This window comes from Ursus americanus, chromosome 12 (assembly GCF_024610735.1).
Source record: "Ursus americanus isolate L20-20 chromosome 12, mUrsAme1.1.p, whole genome shotgun sequence".
NCBI lineage: Eukaryota > Metazoa > Chordata > Mammalia > Carnivora > Ursidae > Ursus > Ursus americanus.
The window spans coordinates 28,743,259-28,756,753 of record NC_142138.1 but is presented as its reverse complement, the minus strand read 5'-3'; the positions used below and the strand labels follow the sequence as shown (position 1 = coordinate 28,756,753).

At 36.6% G+C, this 13,495-nt stretch overlaps 1 protein-coding gene across 2 annotated transcripts in view; it reads right to left on the bottom strand.

The window, feature by feature from the left end:
• Window positions 1–13,495, bottom strand: part of TNNI3K (TNNI3 interacting kinase) — a 300,692-nt gene that overhangs the window by 152,598 nt on the left and 134,599 nt on the right. For both annotated transcript variants that reach the window (XM_087866002.1, XM_045802016.2), the window contains 6 exons: window positions 4,007–4,093; window positions 3,391–3,447; window positions 2,304–2,396; window positions 2,163–2,220; window positions 1,842–2,036; window positions 1,002–1,106 (listed from right to left, as the gene is read on the bottom strand). In XM_087866002.1, coding sequence (XP_087722128.1) covers window positions 1,002–1,106; window positions 1,842–2,036; window positions 2,163–2,220; window positions 2,304–2,396; window positions 3,391–3,447; window positions 4,007–4,093 — 595 coding nt within the window. The remainder of the gene's footprint in view (window positions 1–1,001; window positions 1,107–1,841; window positions 2,037–2,162; window positions 2,221–2,303; window positions 2,397–3,390; window positions 3,448–4,006; window positions 4,094–13,495) is intronic.

Sequence of the window (13,495 nt, the reverse complement as noted above, 5' to 3'; positions counted from 1 at the left end):
TGAAAGCTCCTTGGGAATGGAGTCTATGGCAGCTTCACCTTGTAAGCTCTAATATGCCAAGTATAAAGGCTTTAAACATAGTAGATACCCAAATAGTTGTTGTACAAAAGGCTGAATGGAATAATTACTTTTTAGTAGCCTCAGAATTGTAGACTTTATACAGAAGATTATATATGGTATCTATACGAACATTATTGATGATCATGAAATGAAAGTTATTGACTTTCAATAATCTGACTTGTTTCATAAACTAGATCAGTGTTGTCCAGCTATTCTCCATAACACCTTTGGGATTCCAAAGAGGTGGCATAGGGATCTCCCTCCTTGGCAGTAGAAAATGGTGAGTAAACAGACTTCTGTACCCTGCATTCTGCCTTCAAGTAAAGCTGCTACATTTTATGTATTGGCTTTCTTGTAAGATTTTGTTTAGAGAAAACTTTCACTGTTTAATTTTTTTTTTAATCCCTTGGGGTTTCACCCCCTGGCACACTATAATTCCTTATTTATTTCAAGTCTTTAGCCTACATGAGAACATCTTCACATGAAAACTAGGTAAATGAGCTGCTGTGTTTTGGCTGAATTTACTATTAGAAAAATACCAGAACGGTGGCACAAAAATGGTTGTTTCAGGTAATTTAAATCAGGATCTCCTATAATACCTTACTTCATATGAGGCCTTACATGCTATAATAGTCATTGATCTAAATTCCTGATCTGACTTTATTGACTTGAGAACTAGCTAGCTGGTGAATCTTACAGACATCACTCTCTTGAAGGATCCCCGAGAGACAGTTATATAGCTTTCTATTTCTGTAAAAGACAATGACAAAACTTTCTATAGCTTAGCCTTAAAGTAGCCTATCGCCTAACCCACACAGAATACCCTGATTTGCAATATAAGTGAGGTTACGCTGTATCTTCAGTGAAGATACACTGAAATCTGTCTTAGACCCCCTAGTCAGTTACACAATTCTATGTTCATTATTTAGAGGGAAAAATACCTGTTTAAGTCACGGTGTATAATTGGCTGTGTCAGGTTGTGAAGGTACTCCATACCTTTGGCAACATCTACTGCAATAATTAATTTAGACTGCAAATCAAGAATCCTAGAATTTAAAAATAGATTTAGTGAGGATGAAACGGTCAAACCCAATAGCACATCTTTCTAAAAAATATCAATGGAGTGCGTGATTTGTTACTCTATATTTTTCAGTCTTTTTTGCTTTATTGAAGATTAAGCTAAAAATTAAAAAAATCTGGAAAAATAGCTTTTCTACATGCTTAATTATAAATCAATTCAGATACCAACCCCTCATATTTAAAATATTCCACTTGATTTTATAATATTTATAATGCTATACTTAATTTTTTTATAATAACATAAAATGGATTCTACTCTAATAACTAAGTGAAACCACACTGTAATTATTGTACTCATATATCTAGGAAGTGAATTAAAATTAGATTTGCGCAAGGCTATTCTTTTTTAAAACTTTAAAAAATAAATGCTGTGACCCCTGGTAATTATTTTATTCTCAGCTTACATATATCTGCTTTATTAGTATGTCATATTTAGCCTAATTATTATAAGCTTCAGTTGCTAATTTAAAATCCTTGAATTTGTTAACTCCAACTGAATTCCTGTTAAGAAAGCACAGAAGTATTTCTATTCCCTAAAACATAATTACTGGGCATAAATTATTAGTCATCTTTAAAATGCCACATTTCCTAGCACTCAGAGATTTCAGAAGGTAAAGGTAAATCCAAGTGGAAAGCTTCTGAGGTATTGCAAGGATAACTCCAATGATACGTAAAATGATGTCAGAACAAGAGAACCATACCTCTTCTGTTCATGAAGGAGAGAGAACAGAGAACCCCCTGATATGTACTGAGTGACGATGGCAAACTGGCTGGGATCATTCAAGCAAGCACCCACAAACTGAATTACACAGGGGTGATTGAGCCGGCAGAGAATGGACACCTCTCGGCAAAACATATCCACATCTGATTTGGAGCAGTAGGTGTTGGCTCGATAACTGGAAATGGCAGGAACAGGAAACCCTCAGTCAACAGATGGATCAAAACAAGGGGCTTTTCATGCATATGCTTCTTAAAGTTCACAACTCCAGTCTGAGGCTAAATTTCCTCATTTGTTTGCTTACCGTTTTATAGCCACTATTTTATTTCTGCAACGTCCTTTATATACTTTCCCAAAAGAACCTAAAATTGTGTAAGAGAAATGAATAAACACATATTATCTTGTACTCGTGAAACGAAAGCAGACTAGTGTGTTCTTAGGTTACCTGAGCCGATAATCTCATGGAACTCAATTTCTGAGAGTTGAAGATGGAAATGTGAAGGCAATCCAGCCCTTAGGAGGAGAACGTCTGCCTTCTCTGTGAACAGGAATTGTTATTTTATTTTTTAAGACAAAAACACACATGGATGTGTACAAATGATGCGCATACATAATTTACTTGGCCAAAAATGTCATTCCCGAGTAACATTTAATTTTCCAAATACAACTGACTACTTGGAGATACTAAAACCTTATCACAAATGATCCCTATCCCCCTGCATTAAATACATGTTAGTTTTCTGTCTCTGTTCCCCTACCTTTATTATCAGGGCTAAGTGTTTATTCTTAATGTGATCGATAACTAGCTCGTCTGCATGACACAGCAACCCTGGAGTACAGTTCATATCACATCATGATAAGGAGTTTTAACTGGTGGATCCCTGCCACCTATCACAATGGGCTTAGCCAAATATCCATAAGCTAAACCTCAAAGGTATGCCAATTAGATGTAAAAAAATAAGTACATGAATCATTCAGAGGAAACATTTCAAACCAAAAATAATTTTTAAAAACTTCAAATTCTAAATAGTTAAGTACAAATTTATAGTTGAATCATATATATATGTATATATATATTAATTTTCCTGATTCAATAGTATTAATTTCTTTGTGCAGCATACACTCAAAAATTTCCCGAGGTATTACTTATTTGGGATCTTTTGGAAAATAACTTATTTTTTAAAATTTATTTTCCTATGGCAAACCTATGCCCAATTCTAGCCACATTATTATTTGTATATATTAATATTTGTAATTTAGACTTCATTAAAAATACAAATGTCTATAAGAATTTGATCTTTCTTTAATAGTCAGGAAAATTTCACTGCTATACCTTCATGAACCAAGATAGCATATGCAAAATACTACAGTGGGTAAGGTTAATTATGGAAAGAATGGTTTGTTGATAATATTGCTTATGCATGCAAACTAGTCATCATTTATAATATGTAAAATAAAACAGAAAGTTATCATATTTGAGGTAATAGTTATCCTTTGTAATAAAATATAACAATTGTCTTGTATGAAAATACCTTTTGTCATGCTTTTAATCTTCCCCAAGGGGGATGGAAGAGACACATAGGAGCCATCTAGAAATCAAATTATATTATAGAGTTGAAAGTAGCATTTTTCTGCATGAACATTAAACATTATAAAAAGAAGCAGGTGACAAAAGAAATTTGCTAAGAAAACCAAGTGAGGATATAGTTTTAACCCAGGTCTTTTTCTGGATACTGAAACTGTATAGCAAGTGTTTATTTAGAGAGTACATAAAAAGATTAAAAATAAAAAACCAAGGTCTAGTAGATGCTGCGTCTGAGTATGAGTATTCTCTGGCCTGCCTCAATAGATTACTGAAACGGAGAACGACTGCTCTCAGCTCGCCCGGCCCTTCCTGGTCGTGCATCAGCCTCATTCACACCCAGGCCAGGGGATGCTAAACCTGAAGGAGCTGCAGATGGGTGAGTTAGAAAACAGCTGAAGTGAAGGCTTCTTTAGTTTCAGCCTCACCCAGACATAAGTTTTCTTAAAATAAAGCCAATCTGACATGCCCTCATCCCTAATCCCAGAATAACAGTAATGGAAATAAAAGTTTACCTTTAGGCACAATATTGTACTAACAACAAAAACTTATTATGAGAGGCATACCTCCTCCAGGCTGTGAATATTCATTACAAGGCAATTCATCCTGCGGTCTCTTATAATGCTTCAGGAGTGTGACAATTGCATCGTGTCCTTCATGGAAAGACAAAAAGGACAAAAGGTCTTAATTTTTGTTTGATTTATTCAGCTCATCATATAACTCAAAAGTGACTAGAGGTAGCTTGAAGCATAGGATATATCTTAAGAGATAATATATTGCAATAGGAATTTAGTTCATTCATTCATTCATTCATTCACCTACTCATTCATTCATTCAAAATAATTCACTGAGACTCTACTGTATGTGAGGCACTATGTTAAGCACTATATCCGGTAGTAGGGCTACAAAGAACAAGGTGACTATAGTCTTATCCTTAAGAAGCTTAGTGTAGTTGAATAATAATGAGAATTTCTAAATGAGGAAATATGAGGTGCTGAGGGCACCATTAAAACGGTAAAAAGCACATATGGTAACCAGGAGACAGGGATGTGTTTGCTTTGATTGAACACGTTCAGTTGGCAACTGCAGCATAACATGGCACTAAGATAATTAACATAGGTTTTTGTGGCAGGAGACAGCTGTCTGTCTGCTTATAAATATTTGTACTCCCCATTCATGGGGTGATTTTGGGCCCGGGAATGGCTGTCCACTCAGGGACAACAGTTCCCTATCGCCCTTGTATCCGGATATGGCCTTGTGACAAATTCTCACCAAGGGATCATGAGCAAAAGTGATGCCACTTCCAACTCGGCTTTAAGAAAAAGATGAGCCTTCTCTACTCTTCCCTTCTGCTGGCTGAGTGCAGAAGATTCTGAGTCCCTAAGGGATGGGAAAAAGCCATCCATTGACCAGAAATGCCCACACTAGACTTCTATACCACTGATAGATAAATTTCTATTATATAACACTATCCAAATTAGGGAGTTTATTAATTGCAGTAGGTAACATATTGTGAAAGATAAAAAATGGTAAATGCTCTTCTGAGTACACCCATGATTTTCAATAGAACTAAACTTTTGGATACTATTTTATGTTTTAACTATAAAAATAATCTACTGAAGCTAATTTATATGAGAGAAAAACAAAGTCAGCCTTAAAGTCCCTGCCAAGAGACTTGTGAAATGCAACAGAACTCATTGTAAAAATGGCAAGCTTTAGGAATTGAAAAATCATATGGGCTTATTCATCCCGGAGGGTTCATAGTTAACACTTGTTCAGAATACACCTAGTTAATGTATAGAATATGTGCTGAGAGTTATGCCTGCTAATCTAATCCCCCCCTTCAAAAAAATGAATTAAAATTAATACAGCATGCAAGATCATGAGATGGAGTAATTAAGATACTAACTAGATTAAAACCTTTTCCAAATGTAATATCCCAACATCAGTTTCTTCAAGAAAAACAACAACATTGTGATAACAATTGCTAAAATTTGTAGCAAAACTTAAATCTACAGAGTTAACAATAGTGCCCATTTTCTTATCCACAGATTTCAATTCATGACTGGGAGGTCTGTAATTTTCTCAAATCATAGACATAGGTTATGATGAAATAATGAGGAGTCTGTCCTGTTAGCACTTTAACTTTGTATTCTCCTGTGCTCACAATCAGGAAAACCTCAAGACCCCAATGGCATAAGCCAACAGGCACATTTCTAAAGAGCCTAATACAGGGCGCTTGGGTGGTTCAGTTGGTTAAGCATCTGCCTTCGGCTCAGGTCATGATCTGGGGTTCTTGGGATCAAGCCCCATGTCAGGCTCCCTACTCCGCAGGGAGCCTGCTTCTCCCTCTCCCTCTGCCTGATGCTCCCCCTGCTTGTGCTCTCTATCTCTCTCTGTCAAATAAATAATAATAAAAATATAAAATAAAAATGAAAAAAGAGCCTAATAGGCAGAAGGAACAGTTAATGTAAACGTCCAAGATGGGAGGAAATATGACACCTTCAAAAATGAAAGAAGGCCAGTGTGGCTCGTATCACAAGCAAGAGTAAGAGTGGTTCCAGACTTGGGTAGAGAAATAGATAAGCACGTATCATGTGCAGAAGTGCTTCAGAAACTTTGTAGTGTGTATAAGAATCACTGGGAGCACATGTTATTTATTTATTTTCTTTTAAGATTTTATTTAAATTCAAGTTAGTTAACATATAGTGTAGTATTAGTTGCAGACGTAGAATTTAGTGATTCATCACTTACATATAACTCCCAGTGCTCAACACAAGTGCATTCCCTAATGCCCATCACACATTTAGCCCATCCCCCCACACACCACCCCTCCAGCCACCCTCAGTTTCTTCCCTATAGTTAAGAGTTTTTTATGGTTTGCCTCCCTCTCTGTTTTTATCTTCTTTTATTTTTCCTTTCCCTCCCCTATGTTCATCTGTTTTGTTTCTTAAATATGGTATGTATCTTTCTCTGACTGACTTATTTCAGTTAGCATAATACCCTCTAGTTCCATCCACATCATTGCAAATGGCAAGACTTCATTCTTTTTGTTGGATGAGTAATATTCCATTGTATATATATATATACCATATTTTCTTTATCCATTCATCAGTCGATGGATATCTGGGCTTTTTCCATCATTTAGCTATTGTTGATATTGCTGCTATAAACATCAAGGTGCCTGTGCCCCTTCAAATCACTATTTTTGTATCCTTTGGATAAATACCTACTAGTGCAATTCCTGGACTATAGAGTAGCTCTATTTTTAACTTTCTGAGGAACCTCCATACTGTTTTCCAAAGTGGCTGCACGAGTTTGCATTCTTACCAACAGTGGAAGAGGGTTCCCCTTTCTCTTAATCCTCATCTCTGCAACCACAACAAACATCTGTTGTTTCCTGAATTGTTGATTTTAGCCATTTTGACTTGTGTGAGGTGGTATCTCATAGTGGTTTTGATTTGTATTTCCCTGATGATAAGTGATGTTGAGCGTTTTTTCGTGTGTCTGCTAGCCATTATGTCTTCTTTGGAGAAATGTCTATTCATGACTTCTGCCCATTTCTTGACTGGATTTTTTATTTTTTGGGTGTTGAATTTGAAAAGTTCTTTACAGATTTTGGATACTAACCCTTTATCTAATATGTCATTTACAACTATCTTCTCCCCTTCCTTTGTTGTGCAGAAGTTTTTAACCTTATGAAGGCCCAATAGTTCATTTTTGTTTTTGTTTTCCTTGCCTCCAGAGATGTGTCCAGTAAGAAGTTGCTGCAGCCAAGGTCAAAAAGGTTGTTGCCTGTGTTCTCTAGGATTCCTGTCTCACACTTAGGTTTTTCATCTATTTGGAATTTATTTTTATGTATGGTGTAAGAAAGTGGTCCAGTTTCATTGTTCCACATGTGGCTGTACAGTTTTCTCAACACCATTTGTTGAAGACACTTTTTTCCCATTGGATATTCTTTCCTGCTTTGCTGAAGATTGACCATATAGTTGTGGGTCCATTTCGTGGTTCTCTATTCTGTTCCATTGATCTATGAGTCTGTTTTTGTGCCATTACCCCACTGTCTTGATGATTACAGCTTTGTAATACAGCTTGAAGTCTGGGATTGTGATACCTCCAGTTTGGTTTTCTTTTTCAACAATCCTTTGGCTCTTTGGGGTCTTTTCTGGTTCCATACAAATTTTAGAATTCTTTGTTCTAGCTCTGTGAAAATGCTGGTGTTATTTTGATAGGGATTGCACTGAATGTATAGATTGTTCTGGGTAGTATAGACATTTTAACAGAATTTGTTCTTCCAATTCAAGAGCATGGAATGTTTTTCCATTTCTTTGTGTCCTTCTCAATTTCTTTCATCAGTGTTTTACAGTTTTCATAGTACAGATTTTTTACCTCTATTGTTAGGTTTATTCCTATCTTGTGGTTTTTGGGGCAATTGTAAACGGGATCGATTCCTTGATTTCTCTTTCTGCTGCCTAATTATTGGTGTATAGAAATGCAACACACTTCTGTGCATTGATTTTATATCCTGTGACTTTGCTGAATACTAGCAATTTTTTGGTGGAGTCTTTCAGGTTTTCCGTATAGAATATCATGTCGTCTGCAAAGATTGAAAGTTTGACTTCTTCCTTGACAATCTACATACCTATATTTCTTTTTGTTGTCTGACTGCTGAGGTTAGGACTTCCAGTACTATGTTGAACAACAGTCGTGAGAGTGGACATCGCTGTCTTCTTCCTGAAAAACTCTCAGGTTTCCCCATTGAGGATGATATTAAGTATGGGTCCTTTTGTATGGCATTTATGATGTTAAGGGTTTTTAACAAGAAAGGATGCTGTATTTTGTCAAATGCTTTTTCTGCATCTATTGAGAGGATCATGTTTCTTTTCTTTTATTAATGTGGTGTATCACGTGATTGATTTGTGGAAGTTGAACCACCCCTACAGCCTGGGAATAAATCCCACTTGGTTGGGTTACGAAAATAATCTTTTCAGTGCACTGTTGGATTCGATTAGCTAGTATTTTGTTGAGAAATTTTGCATCCATGTTCATCAGGCGTATTGGCCTATAATTCTCCTTTTTTAGTGGAGTCTTTCTCTGGTTTTGGAATCAAGGTAACGTTGGCCTCATAAAATGAGTTTAGAAGTTTAGAAGTTTCCTTCCATTTCTATTTTTCTATTTTCTAGGAACAGTTTCAGAAGAATAGGTATTCATTCTTTAATTCTTCTTTAATTTTTTAGTAGAATTCCCCTGGAAAGCCATCCGGCCCTGAGCTTTTGTTATTTGGGAGATTTTTGATTACTGATTCAATGTCTTTGCTGCTTATGGATCTATTCAGATTTTCTATTTCTTCCTGTTTCCATTTTGGTAATTTATGTGTTTCTAGAAATTTATCCATTAGTTCCAGATTGTCTAATTTGTTGGCATATAATTCCTCATAACATTCTCTTATAATTGTCTGTGTTTCTTTGGTGTTGGTTGTGATCTCTCCTCTTTCATTAATGATATTACTTATTTGGGTCTTCCCCCAACCCCATAAGTCTGGCTAGGAGTCTATCAATTTTGTTAATTCTTTCAGAGAACCAGCTCCTAGTTTTGTTGAAGGAGTGCATGTTAAACCACAGATTGCTGAGCACTACCACCAGGGATTCTGACTGAAGGGTCTATAGTGGGACCTGAAAGTTGCTTTTTTAACAAAGCCCCAGGTGATGCTGATTAGAAGTCCACACTTTGATACTATGGATGTGGAGCTTTGGAGTTTAAAACAAGAAATTTGGATTTTAATGTAGGTGAGATGGAGGACAACTTTACTTCGTTGAAGGACATGATTTGTTTTGTTTTTAAAAAGATCCATATTTACAGATTAGAGCTATGATATGTCCTTCTAAGGCTGTTGTAAAGATTAAGTGAGATGATGTATGTGCTTACAATTCTAACATGTAAATATGACTTTCAGATCTTTTCACTGCTTTCTTGCCTTACTATTTTGCCCTCAGAATTGTGAATGAACTTGGAAATTCCTTTATGAAACTTCACATACATTTTCTAAATGCCAATATATTCAATTTCTATTGCTGCTGTGGTTAATTACTGCAAACTTAGTGGCTTAAACAATACAACTTTATTATCTTATAGTTCTAGAAGTCAGAAGTCCAACATAGTTCTCAATGGGCTAAAATCAAGGTGTTGGCAGGACTTTACTCCTTTCTAGAGGCTCCAGAGGAACATCGATTTCCTTGCTTTTTCCAGGCTTGAAAGGCCACTGACATTCCTTGGCTGTGGCCCCCTTTATATTTTCAAATCTATCAATGGCTGGTTGAATCCTTCTCACTTCATATCATTCTGACCTCTGCTTCTGACTCCCTCTTCCACATTTAAGGACCCCTGCTATTACCTAGGGCCCACTGTGATAATCCACGATAATCTTTCTCAAAAAATCATATAATTAGCAGCCTTAATTCCCCTTTCCCATATAAGGCGGCATTCTCATAAGTTGCTGGGATTTGGACCTGGACATCTTTGGGGGACCATTACTCTGTCTACCACCCCCAGGGTGATGAAAATTTCAGTGTGCTCTGTTTGCATGTCAGTGCTGCCTCCCATTGAGCACCTCCCTTTCTTCCCCATTGTGGATGGCCATTTTAGTCTCAGGATAAAAGTAGCACCACCAACAAAATGTTCTCTGAAATTAAAATACCCCTTCATCTGTCCTGTTGCTAGATTCATAGGTTCTGAGGTTTGTCTGCTCCTCTCTACATTGTCTGCCCCCAGTTTAATAGGACCTGTGGTGCTTTTAGTTGTACTTTTACTTAATTTGGTCTTCAAGTGTTTGGGACCAGGAAAAACAAAACAAAACAAAACAAAACAAATTTTCTTATTTCTGTTTCTCCTTTGGGAAAAATAAAACAACTTAAACCCCAAAGATTTACCCCAGCATAACAAAGCTTACTTAAATCACAAAGTCCACCTCCCTGCCTGTCTCAGCCTCTCTGTTGGACTGACTGTGGCTGACAGCGGCGAGGGCCTCCTGCTTTCCCTAGTGAAGCAGAAAGCCTCATCTTGAATCCTGACCGTCTGTGTAAGTCAGTGATCACACCCTTGATGTTACCTTTCATTTCAACAGCTCTCTTGGCTCCACTTGCTCTGAGCAGTTTTAATTTCCTGCCAGCACAGTGGCACAATTTGCTGGCATTTTCTTTGGGATGCTTTTCATCAAGAGCCTAATGAGCGCCTGGGTTCTGGCTGATGATAAGCATGAGGCTGCCAGGGAAATGCCAAGAGGCCCCTCGGCTCTGGAAGGCATCTCCGCCTGATTTCCCACCTCCTGCTAACTGTGGGCTGAGGCACACATGTATGGGAAATTCTTCACTGCTATCACTGCTCTGACAAACTACCGAAGTGTATGCAAAGAAACCTGAAAACCACTAGGGCCCAGCTCCCTGATACTTGGTCACAAGGAGTTAAGCAGAAAAATGCCTTGGTGGAACTCACTAAATGGACTTGCTAAGGCAAACTCCTGATAATGGATATACCCAGATAACTAAGGCACACTAATGGAACACATCCAGAGATAATCAAACTATCACTAATTAAATAAAATGTTTTCCCATATCTAAGAATTTACTATCTACATCCAAGTATTTTACCCAAAACAGGAGGTTGCTATGTTATTAGCCTAATGCAGTTATAATAATGCTTTGCACTTCCAGAGTGCATCGGAGCCCATGAAGGTTTTTGCCAGCTTGGAGTGTCTTTCATTTCCTGCATCCCACTCTTCAAGTCTGTCTGTATTACTCAAATTCCATGCTTTTCCTTTAATTCATCTTCTTTTTCTGTTCCTTTCCTTATACTTGGAGTGATTCCTCCCAACCCCAAACCTCTTTGTTTTCAACTTTCTGCACATCTTTATTTTATAACCTAGGTTGTTGTTTAGGGCTACAATTCCATCGGGAGGATTGTTACATAGACAGTTTGGTATGTATATCATGGTCATGTATACAACATAGGGTTCATAATTATTCAAGAAGGAAAAGGACATTTTATATATCTCTATAAGGGTATCTCTCCAATCCCACCATTTTGTCTTAGGGATGATGAATGCTGTTTACTGGTATGAAAAATTATTTTAATAACATAGAAGAAAACTTGCTATGAAAATTATTTTAAGTACTAGGTCTGAAGATTAATAGTTAATGACACTAGTACTAAGATCTTCTCCCTGACATTGTGACTCTGAGGCCCTCTGGGTCTAAGATAGAGAACATGGGGATTAGGTCTTGATTACATAAGCTAAGGAATTCCTATTGCCTTCAAAATTCCCAGGTGATCAAAGGAGCAGTCTCAGCCTTTGTTTGTACATGCCTAAAGGAGGAAACTTTCACAGCAATGATATAGACGAGACTTTGCTCAAAATTTTGTTACCTCCTCTTCCCATCATGTTAAAAACTCATTTTCCAAAAGCACTGAAAAGTGGGATCAAGGATGCCTTCTAATGTTTGTTCTTCCTCCTGCCAATCCTGGCCCATACACTATCATTTAAATAAAAGGCAAGAAAAATTCAAGACTTGCTATATCTTCTTATCACTTAAATCTGAAAGATACTTTCACGAGAGAGGGTACACACATCCCTTTCCCCCCATATTTTTGTCTGTTAATCACCAAATCACCAGGCCCAAACAAGAATGCCACCAGTCCTTCTTAACCTTGAGATAAGAACTCACAATCATGAATGCTTTTGCCAAAAGAACTCTACACAAACCAAGTTATTTAGCATTCTTCTTTCCTTCTTTTCTCTTCTTCCCATCTGGCTTTTCTTTTCCCTTCTACAAATATTTATTGAGCATCCATTAGAGATCAACTCAAGTAACATCCTCCCAGGGAAGCCCTTCATGACTTCTTGATTTTAAATAGTGTCCTTAAACTTTTTACTCAGTGTTGTGTTTCCTTTTTATTTTCTTCATAGGACTTATTTTCAGATAGTTTCTGTTTGTTTTCTTGCTCATGACCTGTCTCTTCTGCTAGAATTACAAATTTCCTAAGAACAGGGAAATATTGTCTGTCTAACTCACTGTTTTACCTCAGTTCCTAGCACAGTGTCTATGACATATTAGGTTTGTAATAACTTTTTTTGAATGAATGAGTGGAATCAGATATGAGAGATATAATATTGAAATATAAATGCCCTTAATCTTGTAATGAATGCTTTCTAGAATAAAAGAAAAAAATAATGATGCAAACGCTCAAATTTTATTTAGCCAAGTTCTAGGAAGGAAAAGGTAGAGGATGCTGTGAATGTGCATAACAGTGCTATTTTACAGTAGGCTAGAGGGGTCAGGAAATAGTTCCTTAAGGAACTGTCTTTTTTATTTTTATTTTTTTAATAATAATTTTTTATTATGTTATGTTAGTCACCATACAGTACATCCTTAGTTTTTGATGTAGTGTTCCATGATTCATTATTTGCATATAACACCCAGTGCTCCATGCAATATGTGCCCTCCTTAAGGGAACTGTCTTTTAAGCTGAACTTGAAAGATGAATACGAGTTGATTAAGCAAAAAAGCAGCATTAGAGCCAGAGGGAAATACTTCATAGTTCCAATGCATAAAAAGAGGAGCTTTATTTAGAACATACTTTAAAATCATCTGCCTATTAAAATTTAAGTATTAGAATGTGCAGTTAATAAGAAACCCACAATATTTATAGAAATATCTACAGAGACAACAGAACAGTGGTGAGTGGTATTCTGGAGAAGATCTACGATATTATGATGAACTAGATGCCATTTAGTGAGACATGGAATTGAATGTTATGACTGATATCTGCTCATTCTCTAATTCACTTCAACAAACATGTATTGAGCACCTATTAGGAATTAGTCATTGAATTCGCTTTTTGGAAGACAAAAAATTAATAGCTCAAATGTTTGCTCTCAAAAAGTTTATAATCTTGTAAAGGGCAGAGTGTTTCAATATGCAGTAGTAAACACAGGGATAGAGATGCACATTTGGTATAATAAAACATAAAGGAAGGACATGTATGCTAGCCTGAAACATCAG